The sequence below is a fragment of the Bos grunniens genome, chromosome 1, assembly GCF_055505025.1.
Source record: "Bos grunniens cultivar Pamir isolate PY7600 chromosome 1, Bosgru_T2T1.0, whole genome shotgun sequence".
In the NCBI taxonomy this organism is placed as follows: Eukaryota; Metazoa; Chordata; class Mammalia; order Artiodactyla; family Bovidae; genus Bos; species Bos grunniens.
This window is the reverse complement of record NC_141165.1, coordinates 5,274,797-5,298,585: the sequence shown is the minus strand read 5'-3', so window position 1 is coordinate 5,298,585 and position 23,789 is coordinate 5,274,797. Positions and strand designations below refer to the sequence as shown.

Genomic DNA, 23,789 nt, shown 5'->3' with positions numbered 1-23,789 from the left:
CACACGGCAACGTCACCAACGCAGACTGAGGCGGCAGCAAGCACACTGCCCCCTGCCGCACCCCCACCCGCCCAACTCCCGGACCCCACGGGCACACTGCCCCCTGCCTCTCCCCCACCAGCCCCAACTCCCGGACCCCACGGGCACAAGCTCCTGCCTCACCCCCACCAGCCGTACCTACCACCCCGCCCCAACTCCCGGACCCCACGGGCACAAGCTCCTGCTGCCAGAGGAGAGCCCCTCACTGTGCTTCCTGCCTCCCGGGGGAAAGTCGCCACGCGGTGCACCTTGGTTACGTCTCCTCGGCAACTCAGCAGCCCCTGAAGCCTGGAATCGGGTGTGAACTGTGTGCCCAGGGATGAGAAAATGGCGGGCGGATGCTGGGAAGGTGGAGACCACGAAAGGAAGCGGAATGCAGAGGTCCCTGCAGGCCTTGAGGTGCCCAGACACAGGTGCAACCCAGACCCGAGGAACCAGTGCAGTGCCCAGACCTCCACGAAGACCAGGCTCCTGGGCCTGGACTGCAGGCCCTGCACCCAGCTCTGCACCATACTCTTCAGTTTACGGCCAACGAATTCAGCTCAGAGCCAAGTACACTGAGGAAGCACATCCTGTGTGCCCAGAGCACGCGGGAGACCAAGCCCTGGACCAAGCCTCACGGTGCAGACACGCAGCAGCAGCAGCACGCCCCTCAGGCGGCTGAGGTCCAGGTTGTTGGGGCTACCTTGGGTCACGGTGGGGGCAGGGAGGTGGGGGCAGGGAGGGGGCGGCAGCAGAGGCTGCGCGGGGCAGGGGGGCTCAGTGCAGGGGGGGTGTGGTGCAGGGCGCCGGGGGGACGGGCTCGGTGCAGGGCGCTGAGGGCTCGGTGCAGGGTGCTAAGGGCTCAGTGAGGGGTGTCGGGGGGCTCAGTGCTGGGGGCTCAGTGCAGGGTGCTGGGGCACTCGCTGTGGGGTGCTGGGGGTTCGGTGCAGCATGCTGGGGGGACTTGGTATGGGGTGCTGGGAGGGGCTCATTGCAGGGCGCTGAGGGCTTGGTGCAGGGTGCTAAGGGCTCAGTGCAGGGTGTCGGGGGGGCTCAGTGCAGGGTGTCGGGGGGGCTCGGTGCAGCGTGCTGGGGGGGTTCGGTGCAGGGTGCTGGGGGGGGTTCAGTGCAGGGCACTGAGGGCTCGGTGCAGGGTGCTAAGGGCTCACTGTGGGGTGTCGGGGGGGCTCAGTGCTGGGGGCTCAGTGCAGCATGCTGGGGGACTCGGTGTGGGGTGCTGGGGGTTCGGTGCAGCGTGCTGGGGGGACTTGGTGTGGGGTGCTGGGGGGGCTCGGTGCAAGGTGCTAGTGGAAAGGCATGAGTGAGGAAGCCTTTAGGAGGGCTTGGCACAGCCAAGCATCCACTCTCCATGGGAAGCGTGCAGCTGCCCACCTCCTTCCCAGAGCTGACAGGCTCCCGGAGAAACCGCTGTTTTCTGGCTTCCTATGTCCCCTGAGAGGACTGCGTTACTGGGCTGACCCCTGGGTGCACCAACCTCTGTGGATTCTGACGACGAAGTCAGCCTCCCTGGGGTTCCCCCAAACCCACAGACACGCACTCCTGCCCCCTACAGGTTGGTTCCAGATGCCCAACAACTGACCACCCGCCACTGCCCAGCAGGAGGGTTTGGGGCCCAAGTGGCTGGAAGAGCCGCAGCCCCGGGCCCGGCGGCCAGCGGGCAGTGAGCGGGATCTGGGTGGTAAGCCATGCAGCTGCCCCCAGTGCTTGGGAACCGAGGAGCAGAGGCCTCCTCCAGGGCCTCCAGCAGGACATGGAGAATGGGCGCCAAGCAGGCCCCCTCCTGGGAGGACAGGGCAGCCCAGGCCCCCTGCCCACAGAGACACAGACGCTGCTCACACAGACACTGCCTGCCGGGACACCAGCACGCACCGAATGGCTGTGTCAGCCGGGCTGGGGGCCCTGCCGGCAGGACGACCCGAACCAGGCTCCTTGCCTCACTGTCCACCTCGCCCAACCCTCTCCCAGCCACACACCCTCAACCTGAGCATCCCAGAGCCAAGAGCAGGGCCCCCCGCTCCCAGGGAGGCAGCATCGTGGTCCCCTCAGCCCCTCGGCCCGTTCAGGCCAGCTTCTGATTCTTCTTTGGGCCTGGGCGCGTGGGCCTGAGGAGGTGGCATCTCAGGGCCTTGGGGGACAGGTGGTACCCGCCCACCAGCACACGAAAGCGGGCCTGACGGCTCATGTGCCTCCCAGGGTGCAGGGCACGGCGTCTCCTCCCAGCAGCTGCTGCTTCCTCACAGTTCATGCCCTTTCCGCCCTGCTCACGACAAGCCACGTGCTCCTCCTCCTCTCTGGCCTCTCTGCACAGACATCAGGAGGGCCGATGGCTCCGTCCTGGAGGGTGGAAAGCTATCACCCCCCTCTCAGGGATACTGCTCAGCCAAACCAGGTGGAGCTGGGGGAGCAGGCGGCATCGGCTGCCTAAGGCCCGAGTGGGAGCAGCAAGGACCGCACACCCCCAGGGAGGCCCCTCAAGTGCACTGCAGAGCTCAGCTGACCCCAGCACTGGGCACAAGACCGCTCCTTGGTCCCCACCTGGGGCCCTGCACGTGGTTGAGCAATACAGAACCCGGGACTCCCATGGCGACCACAGCAGGGGCCGTCACTCGAAGTCTGGAGGAACAGAAGGGACACCCAGAGGACCCTGGGGAAGGGGGTGCAGAGACCGCAGGTCCTTCCACCGTGCCTGGGGTGGGGGCCACCCTACCCAAAGCAGGGCCGTTTTCTCGAGATGGCCTGGACCCTTCTGAGCTCCATATCCTTCTATGGACGCTTCTGTGGCACTTTGTTCAGCAGCAGAAGTCCTTTCTCCTGAAGAAGCAGGCTTCCTGGAGGACCCAGAAGTCAGCTGAGGCCGGGGACATACTCTAGACCTTTTGCTTTGTCCACCAGCACTCAAGAACCCCAGGTGTGCCAGGGCCCCGGGAGGGCAGCTCACAGCAGAGCCACCTGCGGACGTTTCTGCCCCACCCGCCACGGCCACAGAGCGTGCCCCTCCAGGCTGGGGTTCTCAGGGACCTGGGGACACGGCCCCAGAGAGCTCTGCTGCGTGCTTTGTCTCTTGCTGATGCCACTCTCCAGCCCTCCTCCTCCCTCCTCAGGTCAAGGAGCAGCCTCCGAGCCCCATAAAACCGGAGAGGAAGCGAGGGAAGAGGGCCAGGAGCCCCCCAGGGTGGAAATCCTGGCCCGTGACCCAGGAAGTCTGCTCATCTGCAGAGGTCACCCCCACAACCAAGAAATCGTCGGCAGCCTCAGTGAGGGGACACGTCAAATGACCCTCCCAGGGCCCTCAGGGGCCCCACGTGGTGTCAGGAGGCCTAGGGCCATCTTGGACAGCTCCCCAGTTGAACACTGCACAACCCCAAGGAGCGCCATTCACAAAGACAGGTGTGAAAGGTATTCTCGGCCATGGAGTGTGGAGGTCCTGGGGACACCTCTTGGGGACTTGCCATCACCATCTACTACGGCCCTGGGACTTAACAAGTAGAAGGAGAAAAAGCAGAAATATGTTCCGTTATTTTTGTAAAGGACACATTAAGTGATCTCTGCGATGATTCCTATCTAGCTGATATGGATCTTGGTTGGGGTGGAAGGGAGGGTGGGAAGAAAAGGCAGCCCTTCCATGAAGTTCTTGGAAGGAGGTTTTTTCCTCCATCCTTTATACTCTGTCAGGCTACTTGTAAATTTCCAAGATTCCCGAACTCCCCTGTGGGAGTTCCCCCGTGGACCCAGGAAAGCTGTCCCAGCCTGCATTTGGCTGTTCAGGCCTTGTGTCCACCAGGAGACAGGAGGCTCCAGGCCACACAAGCCCAGGCGGGGGTCTGGGCTTTAGCGGGCAGCAGCAGTGGAGTCAACGTGGATTCGACACCAAGTCCCAGCCCTTTATGAGTCAGGTGTTCTATTTAGGGATGCTCAAGGCCACCTTTAATCATCATGTCCTGCAGGACCTGAGCCCACATGGCAGGTGACACTGGAAAAAGTTATGTTCTAGCCCTGCAGGTGGCCTCTCGGGGATCCAGACCAGGCCCACGGCCCCACCCCTACGCCACCCCACATCCAAGGCCTCAGCAGGGGGAGAAACACTGAACATCCCGCAGGACCCTCTGGAGCCTGGGCGAGTCAGGAAGAGGGGACAAGTCCAGCGACACCCATCACTGCTGATAGCCCTGTGGTCAGAGATCAGGTCCCGGAGCTGCTGAATGATGCCCCATGATGACCTCAAACCCAGCAGGCACAGCCAGTGAAGCCCACAGCCTGCAGAGCCTGCTTTCCACAGGCACCCTGGTTCCCCAGACCACACCCAGTCCGTGCATCCCGGGGGTTCAGGCCTTAGCGGCCATGGCCCGCCTCTCACTGAGAGCACACATGCCCCAAGACCAGTCCGGCAGGTCATCCAGATCGTCCACCTGGAGCTCCAAACCCGGCCAGACCCCGGGGACTCAGAGGGAGGAGACCCTGGAGAAGGACCGGGGGTCCCCTGGGGAAGCCCACACTGGTCAGGACTGTCAACGATGATCTGAACCAGAGGGACTTCAGCTGACAAGGACGGGCGCTAAGGAGGACGGCTTAGTTCCAGGCCTGCGGAGACCCCCCAGGAGATGACCACTTGTGGGCGAACAACATGCCTGTTTGCTCTGCTCCGGGAAACCCCGGAGACGCAGGAACCCGAGGCGGGGGCAAGCCCAGCCCCCTCCCCGCCCCACGCCCACCCTGCCCGCCCACATGCAGGTGCAACACAGGCCCGCACAGGTGCGCCCCACGGAGACTCGTACCCTCTGGGTGGCGTGGTTCAGCATCTCCTGCCAGGCTGAGTCGAACTGCCTCTTGTCGTCCTCCAGCAGCCGCTGCTCGGCCAGGGAGATGGTCTCCTTGGCGGCGCGGAGCACCTCGGTGGCCCTCTGGAAGTCCTGCGTGGCTCGCTGAGCCTCCAGCTGCGCCTGCGCAGGAGAGACCTCGTGAGACCGCGGACCCGGACCGGTTATAACTCCCCTCCCCGGAAGGTGGGCGTCCCGAGGGTCTGCACGGGTGCAGTCCTTCTCTGCCTGTGCAGCCCGGGCAACAGGCCAGGCACCCGCAGGCACATGCAGACGCCGGATGGGGCACGTGGAGGTTTTCACAGCCTGGGACCCAACGGACCCAGATGCACCGGCCAGCTCTGATCCAAGTTAGAGGCAGCAGAGTGGCCCACGTGCGGCAGGTGTACCCGACCGCAGGCCTTCACAGAGATGCTCTCATTTGCCCAGGGGGCCAAGGGCAGTGTCCCCAGCCCTGCCCCCACCCAGACCCGTGGTTTGGGCGGTTTGGTTCACAGCACAGGAGAATCCGAAAAGCCCCGTAGAAAACAGTCCAGCAGCATCATTCTGGGTGGGAACCGTGTCTCCAGGAGGCCCAGGCTGACTCCCGAGCTCATGCAGCTGTGACCAGACTCCGGCTGCTCGGAGTCCTGGCCCCGTGGGGTGACGCTGCAGAATAGGCTCCCACTCACATCGCACACACCCACACTGGCGACGGGGTGCAGGGAAGACCCTAATGGTCACAGCGCCTTCCCTGCTCTCAAGGACCCTCAAGCGGGCAAATCAATAGAAACAGCAGCCAAGTTCTGGGCCTTTTGAAAATGTAACACGTCGTTAATCCAAAATGAGTGTGAACATCCCACCCTTTAAAGTCTTAACACAGACGGAGAAAAGCGATCTCCTTAACTAATATCCGTGTTGTCTACATGATGAAATGACAGTATTTTGTACCTACTGGGTTAAAATATTAAAACTAATTCCACCTGCTATTTAAAAAAAACTTTTTTTACTGGGACTAGAAAATTGAACATTACTTAGCTGATTGACAGTCTATTGCTTTTCAACAGTAGAAACATTCCCCTGGGAGGGGAGCATGTGGTTTGCACCAGAAATTTGCAACAAATCTTTGTCCCCACTCAGGGCAGGCTCAGCCTGGACTCCCGGCCAGAGTGCAGGCGAGCTGCCGCCCTATGCTGGCCTGCCGCAGCCTCCCACCTGCCCACCCCTGCTAACAGGAGCCCTTGGTCAGTTGCACAAGCTGAGCGTCAACCCCAGGCCGGTCCCTGGGACCCAGGAGTGGGGAGGAAAAGAACCAGGCCTCCCCCATCCCGAGTCAGCTTCCTGTGACCGAGAGCAAGTCTTTGGAAACCACGGGCCGTTTCCCAAAGGTGGTCAAGAAGAGCAAACTCAGACCTGGAGTCTAGCAGCCCCTGGGTAAGGGACAGATGTGTGGCCGACCCCTCGGGGCCATCACTGCACGCTTCAGGTCACACCCGGCCTGGGGGCGCTTCTTAAAGGGGGACGATCCGGAACTGAGGCTGGGAGTCGGGATGATTTGAAAATTCTGGGTTGGTTGGGGCCTAGAGGAAGCAGAGAGTGGGAACAGATCGTCTCCAGGAGGCGTGACAAAGACCCTAATCAGGATTTTAAAGAGGAATCAAGGACGGAAGCCTGGGGGATCTTCCCTGGGGGCTCAGTGACTGAGAAGCCACCTTGCAAGGCAGGGAACACGGGTTCTGTCCTTGGTGGGGTAGCTTAAGATCCCACATGCCACAGGAGAGCTAAGCCCGTGTGCTGAAAATACCGAGCCCGGATGCCACAGGGAAGACCCAGCACGGCCAAAATTAAAAAAAAAAAAAAAAAAAGAACTGGGGCCTTGAGCGAATGTCAGGCTAAGGCTTTAACCAGGGGACCTGCCTTCTGTGACCCACTCCTGCCGTGCGGCCCCAGGCCCTCCTGGTGTGCCTCTAGGGGCTGGGGGCCACCCCCTGGACCTGACAGATCCCCCGAGAAGACAGCACGGTCCACTGCCAGCAGCAGACTCGCCGCTCCAGGGCCTGGGCTCCAGGCCCGCCATGCCCTTGGGCTTCCCTGGTGGCTCAAGCTGGTAAAGAATCCGCCTGCAGTGTGGGAGACCTGGGTTCAATCCCTGGGTTGGGAAGATCCCCAGGAGAAGGGAAAGGCTACCCACTCCAGTATTCTGGCCTGGAGAATTCCATGAACTGGATAGTCCATGGGGTCGCAGAGAGTCGGACACGACTGAGCGACTTTCGCTTTCACTTTAGTATTTCAATTCAGCAACATTTAAGGATAAACTCTCTTCTCCCAGGTTGTCCTGCTTGAATTATGAAACTTTTCTTTCTTCAAACAAACCGAAAAAAAAAAAAAAAAGATGATGTTCTCAGGGGGACCTTCTGAAATGTGGTTCTGACCTGGGTCCAGCCCATCGTCACCCACTGCCGTGTTATCTGCACCTTCCAAATAAGAGAACCAGACTTACAAGGAAGGAAAAGAGGAAGCCCACCTGAATGGCCCTGCAGAAGAACAGGAGCTCTGTCAAGTCCCTGGGGAGCTTCCTCAAGGTTCCTTCCCTCCTGTGGTACCAGAAATGGGCTTTCCTTATCATTTGGTGGATCCTGCTACTATGATGGTTTGGTCGACATTTAATCCACAGGAGCCAAATGTATCCCCTTATTCATTCATTCACTGAAATGAGCTGGGCCTGTGTTCTGTACCCACTGTCTGTTCTCTGCATCTTTCTTGGAAATAGAGCCCTCATGTCTCCAGGTGAGGCGATGCCCCAGCTAAGACCCTCCTTCCCAGCTGTCACTATGGTTAGTGCCCCTGTTACTTTTCGCTAATGAGATATAAAAGGACATGGAGTGAGACTTCCAGGATTGTCTTTCCATCTGTGACATGGATACAATGACCGGTGCTTCAACAGCCATTTTGGATCATGAGGCAAGTCTCTTAAGGATGAAGAAACAGAAAATTAGGCCCTGCCCTGACTTTTCACACAACAGAGAACATAAAGTTTCATGTTTAAGCCAGTGTCATTTGAGGGTTTTCTGTTAACATTCCACCAAAGTGAAAGTGTTAGTCGCTCAGCAATGTCCAGCTCTTTATGCCCCATGGACTGTAGCCCACCAGACTGCTCTCTCAGTGGGATCCTCCAGCCAAGAATACTGGAGTGGGTTGCCATGTCCTTCTCCAGGGGATCTTCCCAACCCAGGGATCAAATTCTGGTCTCCTTCGTTGCAGACGGATTCTTTACCATCTGAGCCACCACATGAGGGTGATATTCAGCCAAATCTAAACCTACATGATAACGTATCTTTCCCTCCACACAGCTGGGCTATCCTGCAAACTTGATAGACATGACTACAGCAGCCTGCACAGACCAGTTTAATCTCTCTCAACGTCTTTCTAGCTGCACATAGCCCATGTTACAACTTTAAGCCCAGGGAAACAAACTTTGGGAGCTTCCTAAAGAATCCCAAAGTGCATGACCTCTTTGTAAGGCATTTTGCAAACATTTTCTAAAACCACATACACAAAGAAGAGCCAGGAAGGCACATACATGGGGAGGGGAGCAGGCACCAGCCCCCCAACCCCGGCAGGACACAGGCCATCAGCTGTCGATGAGGCACTGCCTAGACTCTAAGTTCCGGGGGCGAGGGGAGACAGAGCCCAAAGCAAAATAATGAGTTCCAGCTCAGCGGGGAAAACAGACGCGTTCATTACGAATTCCCAGGCAGACAGTGACAAGTGACAGGTGTAAAGCACATGCGACCATTGTTAAGAGAGTGAAATCAAAGGTTTCTTAGGGCAGGGTCCTTGATGGAGAGGGTGTGAGGCACCAGATTCGGCCGTGGAAATACGCAGGGCATCGGAGAGCTCACGCCCACATCAAACTGAGGAGGCGCACTCAGACTGCTTGCCTGCATCCTAATAGGACACGTGACCTCAAAAATCAGAAGCCAATTGAGAGTCCAAAAGTGAGTCAGAAAGAGAAAGATAAATACCGTATTCTAACACATATATACGGAATCTCGAAGAATGGTACTAAAGAACTTATTTACGGGGCAGCAATGGAGAAACAGACATAGAGAACAGACTTACGGACATGGGGAGAGGGGAGGAGAGGGTGAGATGTATGGAACGGGTAACATGGAAACTTACACTACCATATGTAAAATAGATAGCCAACGGGAATTTGCTGTATATCTCGGGAAACTCAAACAGGGGCTCTGTATCAACCTAGAGGGGTGGGTGGGGAGGGAGACGGGAGGGAGTTTCAAAAGGGAGGGGATATATGTCTACCTGTGGCTGATTCATGTTGAGGTTTGACAGAAAACAGCAAAATTCTGTAAAGCAATTATTCTTCAAAAAAATTAATTAAAAAAAAAAGTAAAAGGTTAAAAAAAAGCAGCCTATCTGGTTTTCACCATCGTATGAAAGACACCTAGAAATCTTTGGCACAACCAACTGAGCTTTACCTTCAAACTCCAACAAAGGACTCCGGCCCTGATGTTAACACATTAGCTGAATAAGGGCTTCCTCATCCACACAGGGGCCGGAGCCAGTTAGCAAACTGGACCAGAGCGAGGCCCTCCCAACGCAGCTCTGAGGAGGAGATACCAGCGGAGCCGTCAAGAGGCAACACAGGAAAAAGGCGACAGGTCTTCACCACCTGTGAACACGTAACGGCTTTCACAGACACCGCTCCATGCAGAGAGCATTAAAAGGCGGCCCGTGAACAGATCTGGTAAGGGACCAGCCATGAAATAAAAAGACGCTTACTCCCTGGAAGGAAAGCTAGGACCAACCTAGTTCAGTTCAGTTCAGTTCAGTTCACTCAGTCGTGTCCAACTCTTTGCGACCCCATGAATCGCAGCACGCCAGGCCTCCCTGTCCATCACCAACTCCCGGAGTTCACTCAGACTCATGTCCATCAAGTCAGTGATACCATCCAGCCATCTCATCCTCTGTCGTCCCCTTTTCCTCCCGCCCCCAATCCCTCCCAGCATCAGAGTCTTTTCCAATGAGTCAACTCTTCTTTCCAAATTTGCTGGCATATTCAGTGCAGCACTTTCACAGCATCATTTTTCAGGATTTGAAAGAGCTCCACTGGAATTCCATCACCTCCACTAGCTTTGTTCATAGTGATGCTTTCTAAGGCCCACTTGACTTCACATTCCAGGATGTCTGGCTCTAGGTCAGTGATCATACCATTGTGATTATCTTGGTCGTGAAGATCTTTTTTTTTTTTTTTACAGTTCTTCTGTGTATTCTTGCCACCTCTTCTTAATATCTTCTGCTTCTGTTAGGTCCATACCATTTCTGTCCTTTATCGAGCCCATCTTTGCATGAAATGTTCCCTTGGTATTTCTAATTTTCTTGAAGAGATCTCTAGTCTTTCCCATTCTGTAGATGGTCAACACTGAAATCAGACTGATTATATTCTTTGCAGCCAAAGATGGAGAAGCTCTATACAGACAGCAAAAACAAGACTGTGAGCTGACTGTGGCTCTGATCATGAGCTCCTTATTGCCAAATTCAGACTTAAATTGAAGAAAGTAGGGAAAACCACTAGACCATTCAGGTATGACCTAAGTCAAATCCCTTATGATTACACAGTAGAAGTGAGAAATAGATTTAAGGGACTAGATCTGATAGATAGAGTGCCTGAGGAACTATGGACTAAAGTTCGTGACATTGTACAGGAGACAGAGATCAAGACCATCCCCATGGAAAAGAAATGCAAAAAAGCAAAATGGCTGTCTGGGGAGGCCTTACAAATAGCTATGAAAAGAAGAGAAGGGAAAAGCAAAGGAGAAAAGGAAAGATATGAGCATCTGAATGCAGAGTTCCAAAGAATACCAAGAAGAGATAAGAAAGTTTTCCTCAGTGATCAGTGTAAAGAAATAGAGGGAAAAATGACCAACCTAGACAGCATATTAAAAAGCAGAGACATTACTTTGCCAACAAAGGTCTGTCTAGTCAAGGCTATGGTTTTTCCAGTAGTCATGTATGGATGTGAGAGTTGGACTATTAAGAAAGCTGAGTGCCAAAGAATTGGTGCTTTTGAACTGTGATGTTGGAGAAGACTCTTGAGAGTCCCTTGGACTGCAAGGAGATCCAACCAGTCCATCCTAAAGGAAATCAGTCCTGAATATTCTTTGGAAGGACTGATGCTGAAGTGAAACTTCAACACTTTGGCCACCTAATGGGAAGAACTGACTCATTTGAAAAGACCCTGATGCTGGGAAAGATTGAGGGCAGGAGGAGAAGGGGACAACAGAGGATGAGATGGTTGGATGGCATCACCAAATAAATGGACATGAATTTGGGTAAACTCCAGGAATTGGTGATGGACAGGGAGGCCTGGCGTGCTGCAGTCCATGGGGTCGCAAAGAGTCGGACACAACTGAGCGACTGAACTGAATTGAACTGAAGGGGGCCTTCATTAGACACTGGCCCCACCAGCTTGGAAACTGTGGATTCCCGCAGTCTTGGAAACAAGGCCGGAGGAGCCCCTGCTGAGGCCACAGTCGCTGCCTGGACTCCACCCCACACCAGCCAACAGCTGGGCACCAGATGTTCGTGCTGGGTGCAACAGAGGCGAAGCTGGTGCACAGGCCATCCAGCTCGACCCTTCATTAAAAAAAAAAAAAAAAAACAGGGCCCAAGGAAGCACAACCACGTGTTAAATGTCTCCTTGGGAGCTGGCCAGGAGACCAGAGCCCCCCGACCCTGGGCGGGGCTGTTTCCATTCTACCATGAGGTGTCTGCTCCCTGGGCAGTGTTACCAACGGCATGATCGTGGGCAAGCAGACAGTCTATCCATGAATCACACACAGTCAGAGGGGCCGCTAGGACCAAGGACCGCACGGGAGCCCCCACCCGGGATGCCCACCAGCCAGTCAGCTGCAGAAACTAGAAGATGACTAGGGGTCGGGTCACTTGGCCGCCCAACACCCGTGCTCCCACTGGGGGCAGCTCCAGATCACAGAGAGCGCCCGCAAGACGAGACTGGCCCAGTACCTGACTGCCAACAAACGCTGTGTGGGTTCAGATAACTGTGAGGAAGATCACAGCAGCTACTGTTGGAGCATCCACTCTGAGTCAGACGGTATACGATGAGATGTTCTGGGACAGGCCGCACTAGGGTCTCAGAATTACCCTGGGAGCGAGTCCAAGTGGCATCCTACCTTGTGAAGGAGACCAGCTCAGAAAGGTTAAAGAAACTGCCCAGGGCCCCACAGAGAGCAAGGGTGGGTCGAGACTCAAGCCCTGACCCAGGGCCTTCGTGCAAAACTTCTAAAAAAAAAAAAAGCCACCTGCTGGGCTACACACTGCTGAGCAAGCACTGCTCCAGCGAGGCCCCTCTTGCTGCTTCTCCTAATCCCGGCGCCACACTGGACTGCTGAATAGACGGGGATGGGTAGGGGGGTCACAGGGAGAAAAGATGCTAGCCCCCAAAGACAGCGTATTTCCCTTCCACAAAGTGGGGGTGTGGAGGTGCAGGACCCCTGTGTAAGAGCTCAGCTCCTTCCCAGTCAGGAACCAGGGGAGCCGAAGGTGGGGTCTACAGAGGCTGAGGCTACACGCTCTTGAGCGGGACCTCTCCTGCACCCCAACACTGCTCCCTCCCCTCGGACCCCAATCCCAGGGGAACAGTGGGCCATCACCATTTCACACCCACTCCCCTCAAAGGCCTCCAGATGGCTTTCCCTATCCCCTTCTGAGAGCTGGTAGCACTTGAAACCCAAAGGGATGCTCCAGTTTACTGAAGGAACGAGTGGGCTCCATCTGCATACACCTCCCAGCAGGCGAAGGCAACAGTCACGGATCCACAAAAGGCTTCTGAAGACTCTGGCATGAAATGGACACAGGGTTCCCACGGCCTCCCAGAGAGGCCTGGAACGTCCCTGACCCGGGCGGGCAGCACTGGCCCTTTGCTGGCCGTGGAGCCCCCGGGAGACACTGCAGGGAGGCCTGGCTTCTGCAGCCCGAGAGCTCCAGGTGGGACGGCTCCCGCTCCACGGGGCTCAGGACAAGGGCCAGGTGCCCACTGCACCAGGCACCTGGTTGGGGGAAGCCCCCGTCTTTGCTTTTTTTTGATTTTTTAAGATACAATTTTGTCCTTGCCTCTTTAAAAAAAAAAAAAAAAAATTATTCATTTGGCTGCACCTGGCTTTAGTGGTGGCAAACGGGGTCAAGTTCCCAGACCAGGGACTGAACCCAGGCCCCTGCACTGGGAGCACGGCAGAGTCCTAAGCCACTGGAGCACCACACTGGGAGCACGGCAGAGTTCTAAGCCACTGGGGCACCAGGAACGTCCTTGGCCTTGCCTCCTCACGGGGACTGTTGCACATGCTGCTGGGAGAATTCAGCCCCCAGCTAGAGGCTCGTGGAGAAAACTCCAGAGGCTTCTCTAAGCCACCCGAGGAAGAGGAGAGGCCCTCAGAGAGGGAGGGACATCCAGGGGGAAGATCAAAGTGGGCAGGAGGCAGGGCGGCTGATCTTGGTTTCACTCAAGCCCCAGTCCGTTCTGAGTCATCCTAGGGATGGGCAGTCGCCAGAGCCTGAGACGTTCGGTTCCAGAAACTTCCCCCTTCCACGCCCTTCCAGACATATCTGAGGTTAACAGAAGAGTGGACAGAAACAGGCAGCGGCCGCTTTGACCCTGAGGATGCTCTGGACACAAACACTGTCATCAGAAGCATCTTCTAGAGAGAATGCCATGCAGCCCTTTCAGTTGCTTGACATTTTCATATCCAGTGTTCCTAACTTTTTTCACGTGTATTTAGTCAAAATCATTTTCACTTGGATCAGTTCTTTTCAGTTTCACATCAACCTGAACCATCAAGCAGTTTCATCGACAAACTTTACTCATTACAGCCTATGCCATGGAGTTCTCCGTTATTTCTGTCAAACAATTTTCCTGGACCAATTTTTTTTACAGATCTAAGAACTGGTTGAACATATGGGACATCAGTTTTTAATCAGTCCCAAATGTTAGCATGTACAGTTTGAGCCATAATCAGTTAACATTAAACTGTATAATATAAAACATATTAAACAATATTATTACAAATTAAAGATCTGTGGTGTGTATTTCTCAATACAGAAATATGAGAAAGCCTTGAGCAGTCTTAAGAGACATCATTCAGGGCCTGCAGCTGGTTAAGTGGAAGGCTGCAAAGCTCGTGAATAAATGGCAAAGAAGCCACAAGGGATGAGGAAAAAAATCAAGGTCAAATAGTTTTATGTCAGGAACCATTTAACAGGAGGCTTCCTGTGTGCTGTTTTGGATCTGTCAGGAATTCTCTGTTCCTTATTAATTCCTGAATATTCAGGAATTGAGAGGAGAGGCAAGCCTCTCCCACGACTGAGGAATCCAGGCATTTCCTTTGTTAGTTTTCTATACAGTGGTAAGTACCCTCTTCCTTTTTATGAACCACATGGTAAACATGGTTATTTACAACTCTCTCTTGTGGATGACCTCATGTTTTCTTGATAACTTGTAAGTTTTGATTTTATCTCTGCTGAAAACAGCTATCTTGTAAGACAGTATAAATACCTACACAATGCTAAATAAAACACCTTTGCTCCATCAGAGCTCTGGTCCCCGTGTCTTGCTTTCTCACTCTCTCTCCCTCTCTTTTTCAGGCTGATCCCCTGGAGCACAGAGGCCCTCTGAGTTCACTTTCCTGCCCAGGCTTCTAAGACCCTCTCGAGAAGGCACTCTGTGCCTTCACCCCACTGAGAGGGCACCTGAGGCCTCTGTGAACAGAGCAAGCCTCGTGCCAGGGGCTTTATTGGCTTTCTGTGTAAACCAAGGAATATCAGCCTTTCTCTCCTTTACTTTCTTATCGTCGACTCCAGACCACCAGGTTCCAGTCCATTAAAGGACCTCAACAGTTTTATTCTATCCTGAGGTTAAAGATGAGCTGTTTAAAAACAAAAATTCAAAAGCTATTATCTGCTTCAAGGTAACACAGAAGTGAGAGCTAAGGGGTGGGTGGCGGGGAGGTAAAGGTGAAATAAGATTGGCCAATGGATTAGTTTTTACAGAAGCTGGAGGAACGATATATGTGGTCCCACTGCTGCTGCTAAGTCACTTCAGTCATGTCCGACTCTGTGTGACCCCACAGACAGCAGCCCACCAGGCTCCCCCATCCCTGGGATTCTCCAGGCAAGAACACTGGAGTGGGTTGCCATTTCCTTCTCCAATGCATGAAAGTAAAAAGTGAAAGTGAAGTCGCTCAGTCATGTCCGACCCTCAGCGACCCCATGGACTGCAGCCCACCAGGCTCCTCCATCCATGCGATTCTCCAGGCAAGAGTACTGGAGTGGGGTGCCATTGCCTTCTCCGGTGGTCCCACTACTCAATATATATGTGACATTTCCTATAATAAAAAGTAAGTAAAACTATTCTCATTGGCAATTACCTACATACTCTTCTCTAGAACTGCAGTGTCAGGAGCCACCGGTCACAGGTGGCTACTTACATTTAATTACAATGAAATAAATATTCAGTTTTCCCAGTTGCGTCAGCCACACTGAGGAGACCCAGACCAAGGAGTGCTCATGAGTCACACGCGGCTGGTGTCCCACACTGGTCAGCGCAGACTCATAACATTTCCAGCATCACAGGAAGTTCCACTGCCCAGGCTGACCTAGACACGGGCCCACCAGGAATGAAGGCTGGCAGAAGGTCTCAGCTACCATGCACCAGCTCTGGCCTGTGTTCATCAAAACAGCATCTTCGCGCTCATCACCACTAATTATTAGAGAAATGCAGATCAAACCTGCAAGGAGGCAGCACCTCACAGTGGTCAGAATGGCCATCGTTAAAACGTCCACATATGTGCTGGAGAGGGTGTGGAGGAAGGGGAGCCCTCATACACTGTTGGGGAGCATGTAGATTGGGGCAGCCACTAGGAGAAGAGTGTGCATGCTCAGTCACTCAGTCATGTCCGACTCTCTGTGACCCTATGGACATGGGAATTTTCAGTCAGGTATACTGGAATAGGTTGTCATTTCCTCCTCCAATTGGAGGTCCCTTAAAAAACCCTTAAAAATAGAGCTGCCATAGGATCCAGCAATTCCATTCCTGGGAATATATCCAGAAATGAAAGTTGCTCAGTCACGTCCGACTCTTTGTGACCCCATGGATCATACAGTTCATGGAATTCTCCAGGCCAGAGTGGGTAGCCCTTCCCTTCTCCAGGGGATCTTCCCAACCCAGGGATCAAACCCAGACCTCCCGCATTGCAGGCAGATTCTTTACCGGCTGAGCCATCAGGGAAGCCTGGGCATCTATCCAGAGAAAACTCTAAGTCCCAAAGATACAGGCTCCCCTATGGTCATTCAGCACTATACACAACCTAATCGCTGTTCAGGAAGCAACCTAAGTGTCCGTGGACAGATAAAGATAAAGAAGATGCGGTACATACGCACAATGGAGTATTACTTGGCCATTAGAAAGAATGAAATAATGCCACCTGCAGCGACGTGGATGGACCCAGACAGTGTCATACGAAGCAAAGTCAGAAAGACAAATAGCACGTGATACACTTATCTGTGGAATCTAAAATATGATACAAATGAACCTACTTACAAAACAGAAAGACTCAAAGACTGAAGGGGAAGGGGTGGGGGAGGAGTGGAGTGGAAATCTGGGATTAGCGGATGCAAACTATTAATATTACATGTATCAACAGCACAAGTGAACCAGGTCCTAATGTATAGCACAGGGAACTATATTCCAGACCCTGTAATAAACCATAATAGAAAAGAATACGAGAAAGGATGGATACATCATTTCGCTGCACAGCAGAAGTTAACAAGGGGCTTCCCAGGTGGCACAGTGGTAGAGAATCCAGCTGCCAACACAGGAGACCCAAGAGATGCAGGTTCGATCCTTGGGTCAGGAAGATCCCATGGAGAAGGAAATGGCCACCCACTCCAGAATTCTTGTCTGGAAAATTCCATGGACAGAGGAACCTGGCAGGCTGCAGTCCGTGGGGTCACAAAGAGTCAGTCATGACTGAGCGCGCACACACACAGAGAAATTAACAAACACTGTAAACCAGCTATATAAAAATATTTAAAGCAGCATTTTCATCCTTGCTTTGTATTATAAACAATCACACAGTTAAAAACCTGTAATAAGGGAACCCTGGGATACACCGTGTTGAGACCCTGGGTGTGGGGAAGCCCCAGCCACCCAGTAGGGTGCTATGACCCAGTTTCTGGCAGGACGATGCCCGCCTCCCCTGGTCATCCATGGCTTCGGACTGACCAGGGCTGGGTCTGACTCCGTTTCAGCGGGGAGCTTTGGGGAAGTTCACCGAGGAAGGAGCCCAGCGCCTTCTTTCTTGGGCCACGTGTGGGTCTGCTCCTGACCCCTGGGACCAGCACACACATCCACACCTGCCCCACTCAGGGGCCACTTGCCCTGGGCCACCGGTGGGCACCACCTGCCTCCCTATAGGAGGTCCCCAGTCCAGCCAAGAGATGCCAGCAGGAGGGGGCGCGGGGCTCTTAGGCCAAGTCAGCAGGTCAAGCAAGTCAGCTGCAGCATCTGCGACCTTCACACCCCACTCCTCCATGTGATCATGGCAGATTCACACAGCCTGCCAGCCACACGGGCCCCCAGAGCAAAGCCTCGCTGCTGCTACAGGGACCAACAGACGCAGAGCCTCTCCCACCCCCACCCCCGTCAGGAGGGTGCCCCCCCACATACCCCCTACCCCAGGGCTTCCTCTGCCTCCCACGCTCCAAGCTGGTCAGGCTCCAAGCCGGCAAGAGTTGACCCAGGGCAGGCCCAGGGTAGGAGACAGTGCCTGAGGCCAAGGCCCCGTGGCCCACCAGCACAGCGTCACACCCAGACCCCCGGCCCAGGGCGCTCAAACCAGCAAGTCTTTGGGTTCAGCGAGACAGAAACAACGGAGACCAAGCATTTTCGTTTTACAGAAGAGAAATCCAGCACCTAAGAGCGCCGAAGAACTGATGCTTCAGAACTGTGGTGCTGGAGAAGACTCTCGAGAGTGCCCTGGACTGCAAGGAGATCCAACCAGTCCATCCTAAAGGAGACCAGTCCTGGGTGTTCACTGGAAGGACTGATGTTGAAGCTGAAACTCCAATATTGTGGCCACCTGATGCAAAGAGCTGACTCACTGGAAAAGACCCTGATGCTGGGAAAGATTGAGGTCAGGAGGAGAAGGGGACGACAGAGGATGAGATGGTTGGATGGCATCACTGACTCAATGGACATGAGTTTGAGTGAACTCCAGGAGCTGGTGATGGACAGGGAGGCCTGGCGTGCTGCGGTCCATGGGGTCGCAAAGAGTCAGATGCAACTGAACTGAACTGAAAACGTGAACTGGCCTGCTCAAAGGCACAAGTCACGTGCCGCCTCTAACTCCTGCAAACTTGTGCTAACTCAGGGAGCCTCTCTGCTGTGGAGGGGTTCCCAGGCTCGGCAGGGCTGTACCGTCCCCCCACTGATTTCCATCTCTGCCTCCCCCATAACACCCGTCAGCCCCAGAACACAAGAAGCACAGCACCTCCAAGCCTCAAGGTCAGGGAAGCTTCCAGGGGAAACGCAGCACAGACCCAGACACGACAGGGGGCCTGGTCACACTGAGAATGTTGGGGGGTTGCTGGTGAGTGTGGCCCCCCACTCTGCAATGACAGCCCTTCGAGCTCATGAATACGCTGCTGGCTTCCCAGGGGGTGGAGAGTACATGGGAGCTGGGAGGATCCTGGATAAAGCACGGGGTGCCAGGGTGGGATCCACACTCCCTCAGCTCAGCCACAGCCAGTCACATCCCTGCCACTGCAGAGGCCCTGGCAAAGCGCCACCCCTGCCCGCAGCCCCTACCCTCTCCTTCCTCCCTGGTGGGGGCCAGCCGGCCCTCTGGGGGCACACAGTCCTCCTCCACCTGTGAGCAGAGATGCCAACCTTTCCAGGGCCCGCTCTCCAGAAGGTGGTCCCACCGGGACCACATGCACAAACAGGACCCCTTGCGGCTCTCCAAGCCAAGGGACCCCAGCTCTTCATAGACCAGGGCGCCAACAAAAGAAACCTTGCTGCCCTGCACAGAAGTGGCGCTGACCGCCCGCACAGTGGTCAGTGAGGCAGCGTCCTGCACCCAAAGAGTGGGGAGCAGCAGGTGTCAACAGTGACCACGGACTCAGGCATTCGATCTCGAACAGGTCACTGGACTTCTCAGACTGGAACACGAAAGCCGCTGCTAACTCCCAGGGAGCCTGGTTCCAAGAACTGAAGACACGTAATTACAGCAAGAATTTTTGAGGCCAGGGTCCAGAATGCAGTTTTCTGGCTTAACCATGGACAAATGGCCCATCAGCGGGTGAGCTTACCACTGAGCTATTGTGCTTTTGCTATCATCTCTACTGTCTACACTGGCAAATTTTCCATAATAAAAAGCTTATAAAATTGCTTATTGACGCACTTATTAACAGCCGTTGCTTCGTTATTTATCGACCACACAGTTCTCTCCTTACACTCAGAGTATGTTACTGGGTTGAGTAACAGCATCACATGAGGGGAAAAGGGGGGCCCACACCATTTATCAAGTGAAAAATATAACCGCCATTTCCAGTCAAATGTTTTAAACCAATCATGAGAAAAGACATTGTTCAAACAGCCAGGGAAATCTGAAAAATAACTGGGTATGAGATGGTACACAAAGAACTTTTATCCATTTTGTTAGACGTAAAAATGTGATACTTTTAAGGTTTCTTATCTGTTAGAGATAAACACTTAAGTATTTATGGGTAAAGTGATACAGTATCTGTGAAGAGCTTTAAAATAAAAACTGGGGAGTCTAAGGAACACAGTGATTTCAAGATATTAACCACTGCTGATGCTGGTGAGAGGTACCTGGGGTCACTGATAACTACCTTTGTGTACACTTCAAGCATTCCATGATAGAAAGGGGAAAAGTATTTTTTGAAGGCTTTGGTCCATCAGTTACAATTTTTGCTATTTACCTGCCAAGTAATTTTTTTCCAGTAGTCATGTATGACTACTGGAAAAAAAAAAAAGATGTCCTTTTCATTATAGGGGACTGGAACGCAAAAGTAGGAAGTCAAGAAACACCTGGAGTAACAGGCAAATTTGGCCTTGGAATACAGAATGAAGCAGGGCAAAGACTGATAGAGTTTTGCCAAGAAAATGCACTGGTTATAACAAACACCCTCTTCTAACAACACAAGAGAAGACTCTATACATGGACATCACCAGATGGTAAACACCGAAATCAGATTGATTATATTCTTTGCAGCCAAAGATGGAGAAGCTCTATACAGTCAGCAAAAACAAGACCAGGAGCTGACTGTGGCTCAGACCATGAACTCCTTATTGCCAAATTCAGACTTAAATTGAAGAAAGCAGGGAAAACCACTAGACCATTCAGGTATGACCTAAATCAAATCCCTTATGATTATACAGTGGAAGTGAGAAATAGATTTAAGGGCCTAGATCTGATAGATAGAGTGCCTGATGAACTATGGACTAAAGTTCGTGACATTGTACAGGAGACAGGGATCAAGACCATTCCCATGGAAAAGAAATGCAAAAAAGCAAAATGGCTGTCTGGGGAGGCCTTACAAATAGCTGTGAAAAGAAGAGAAGCAAAAAGCAAAGGAGAAAAGGAAAGATATAAACATCTGAATGCAGAGTTCCAAAGAATAGCACGAAGAGATAAGAAAGCCTTCTTCAGTGATCAATGCAAAGAAATAGAGGAAAACAACAGAATGGAAAAGACTAGGGATCTCTTTTAGAAAATCAGAGATACCAAGGGAACATTTCATGCAAAGATGAGCTCGATAAAGGACAGAAATGGTATGGACCTGACAGAAGCAGAAGATATTAAGAAGAGATGGCAAGAATACACAGAAGAACTGTACAAAAAAGATCTTCACGACCCAGATAATCACGATGGTGTGATCACTGACCTAGAGCCAGACATCCTGGAATGTGAAGTCAAGTGGGCCTTAGAAAGCATCACTACGAACAAAGCTAGTGGAGGTGATGGAATTCCAGTGGAGCTCTTTCAAATCCTGAAAGATGATCCTGTGAAAGTGCTGCACTCAATATGCCAGCACATTTGGAAAACTCAGCAGTGGCCACAGGACTGGAAAATGTCAGTTTTCATTCCAATCCCAAAGAAAGGCAATGCCAAAGAATGCTCAAACTACCGCACAACTGCACTCATCTCACACACTAGCAAAGTAATGCTCAAAATTCTCCAAGACAGGCTTCAACAGTATGTGAACTATGAAATTCCAGACATTCAAGGTGGATTTAGAAAAGGCAGAGGAACCAGAGATCAAATTGCCAACATCCACTGGATCATGGAAAAAGCAAGAGAGTTCCAGAAAAACATCTATTTCTGCTTTACTGACTATGCCAAAGCCTTTGACTGTGTGCATCACAATAAACTGTGGAAAATTCTGAAAGAGATGGGAATACCAGACCACCTGACCTGCCTCTTGAGAAATTTGTATGCAGGTCAGGAAGCAACAATTAGAAGTGGACACAGAACAACAGACTGGTTCCAAATAGGAAAAGGAGTACGTCAACGCTGTATATTGTCACCCTGTTTATTTAACTTATATGCAGAGTACATCATGAGAAACACTGGACTGGAAGAAACACAAGCTGGAATCAAGACTGCTGGGAGAAATATCAATAACCTCATATATGCAGATGACACCACCCTTATGGCAGAAAGTGAAGAGGAACTAAAAAGCCTCTTGATGAAAGTGAAAGTGGAGAGTGAAAAAGTTGGCTTAAAGCTCAACATTCAGAAAATGAAGATCACGGCATCCAGTCCCATCACTTCATGGGAAATAGATGGGGAAACAGTGGAAACAGTGTCAGACTTTATTTTTCTGGGCTCCAAAATCACAGATGGTGACTGCAGCCATGAAATTAAAAGACACTTACTCCTTGGAAGAAAAGTTATGACCAACCTAGACAGCATATTCAAAAGCAGAGACATTACTTTGCCAACAAAGGTTCGTCTAGTCAAGACTATAGTTTTTCCTGTGGTCATGTATGGATGTGAGAGTTGGACTATAAAGAAAGCTGAGCACTGAAGAATTGATGCTTTTGAACTGTGGTGCTGGAGAAGATCCTTGAGAGTCAGTCCCTTGGACTGCAAGGAGGTCCAACCAGTCCATCCTAAAGGAGATCAGTCCTGAAAATTCATTGGAAGGACTGATGCTGAAGCTGAAACTCCAATACTTTGGCCACCTGATGCAAAGAACCAACTCATTTGAAAAGACCCTGATGCTGGGAAAGATTGAAGGCAGGAGGAGAAGTGGACGACAGAGGATGAGATGGTTGGATGGCATCACCGACTCAATGGACATGAGTTTGAGTAAACTCTGGGAACTAGTGATGGATAGGGAGGCCTGGCGTGCTGCAGTCCATGGGGTCGCAAAGAGTCAGACACAACAGCAACTGAACTGAACCTGCCAAGTAATTATAAAACTCCAGAAAATGCTGCTCACTATTAATAAAAAACTTGGGAAACCAAATGTATTTTGTCAAGGGTGGTCCTCATGAAAGACAAAATTTAAATAAATAAAAATTAGAAAAATAAAACACCTGTAGGACTGCCAATGAGGGGAAGTAAAGGGCCAATTAAGAGATATACAACACTGAGGAGCTCCAGATCCCTCAAACCACCCCTGCCCCTGTGTAATCTTGAAATACAATGTATTAAAACTGTGGAGAGTCCTACACTAGCCCTGAACATCCTGTGAGTGGCCAAACCACTGCAGCTGTGCAGAATTTCTCATCTCCAATCTTAATCTCGTCTGCTGTGATTGCAAACCTCAGCTCTCTGTCCCGGGCACAGGCGGGGGAAGGAAAACACCCACGCACAATGACAAAGCACATTATCAGCACAAAGTGCTTCCAAGCAGGGCAGTAATCAAGCCTGCCGCGCCCTGCACCTCACTCCTGTTGCCAGGAGGATAAAAGGAACCAGGGCAAGAGTGATTATCAAACCTCTGCTGAACCAGGATTCACTTACAGAATCCAGCCTACAGCCCTGTTGCTAAGTATTGCTATATCCATTTGACACCCAAAGAAACAGAGGTTAAGGAATTGATCCAAGGTCACACAGCTAGAAAGGAGACTGCAGCAACCTAAATGTTCATCAAGCAATGAACAGATAAAGAAAATGCACTGTAGATACGCAATGGAATATTAGACTTACCTGGTGGCTCAGGTGGTAAAGCGTCTGTCTACAGTGTGGGAGACCCGGGTTTGATCCCTGGGTTGGGAAGATCCCCTGGAGAAGGAAATGGCAATCCACTCCAGTACTATTGCCTGGAAAATCTCATGGACAGAGAAGCCTGGTAGGCTACAGGAATGGAATATTACTCAACCATAAAAAAGAATGAAATAATGTCATTCACAGCAATATGTATGGACCAAGAGACTATGATACTAAGCGAAGTAAGTCAGAGAGAGAAATAAGACATAGTATCACTTACACGTGGAATCTAAAAAATTATACGAATGGACTTATTTACAAAGCAGAAAGACACACAAAGACACAGAAAACAAATTTATGGTTACCAAAGGGGGTTACACCCTTTGGTAAATTTATGGTTACACCTCCAGCTCTGTACCAAGGACCAAATGGGCTCCAAAGACGTTTCCAGCATCTATACGATGAAAAGAAATGTCTCCTGCCTCCGAGATAAGAAATACTCAGAAGCTGTTAAGAGGAGTGTCTGTGGACGGCCCCTTCTCTGCCAGGCTGGGATCCACAGCTGGGGAGGGGGAGGAAGGGATAGATTAAGAGTTTGGGATTAACAGATAAAGAGTACACATGTAACAAATAAACAAGGACCTACTGTAGAGCACAGGGAACTATATTCAATCCC

General features: G+C 52.1%; 1 protein-coding gene across 1 annotated transcript in view; it reads right to left on the bottom strand.

Annotated features, from left to right (window-relative positions):
- SH3BP5 (SH3 domain binding protein 5) overlaps positions 1–23,789 on the bottom strand; it is an 83,092-nt gene that overhangs the window by 9,704 nt on the left and 49,599 nt on the right. Inside the window, exon 4 of the mRNA XM_086401294.1 lies at positions 4,815–4,979. Within this exon, the coding sequence (XP_086257420.1) occupies positions 4,815–4,979 (165 nt within the window). The remainder of the gene's footprint in view (positions 1–4,814; positions 4,980–23,789) is intronic.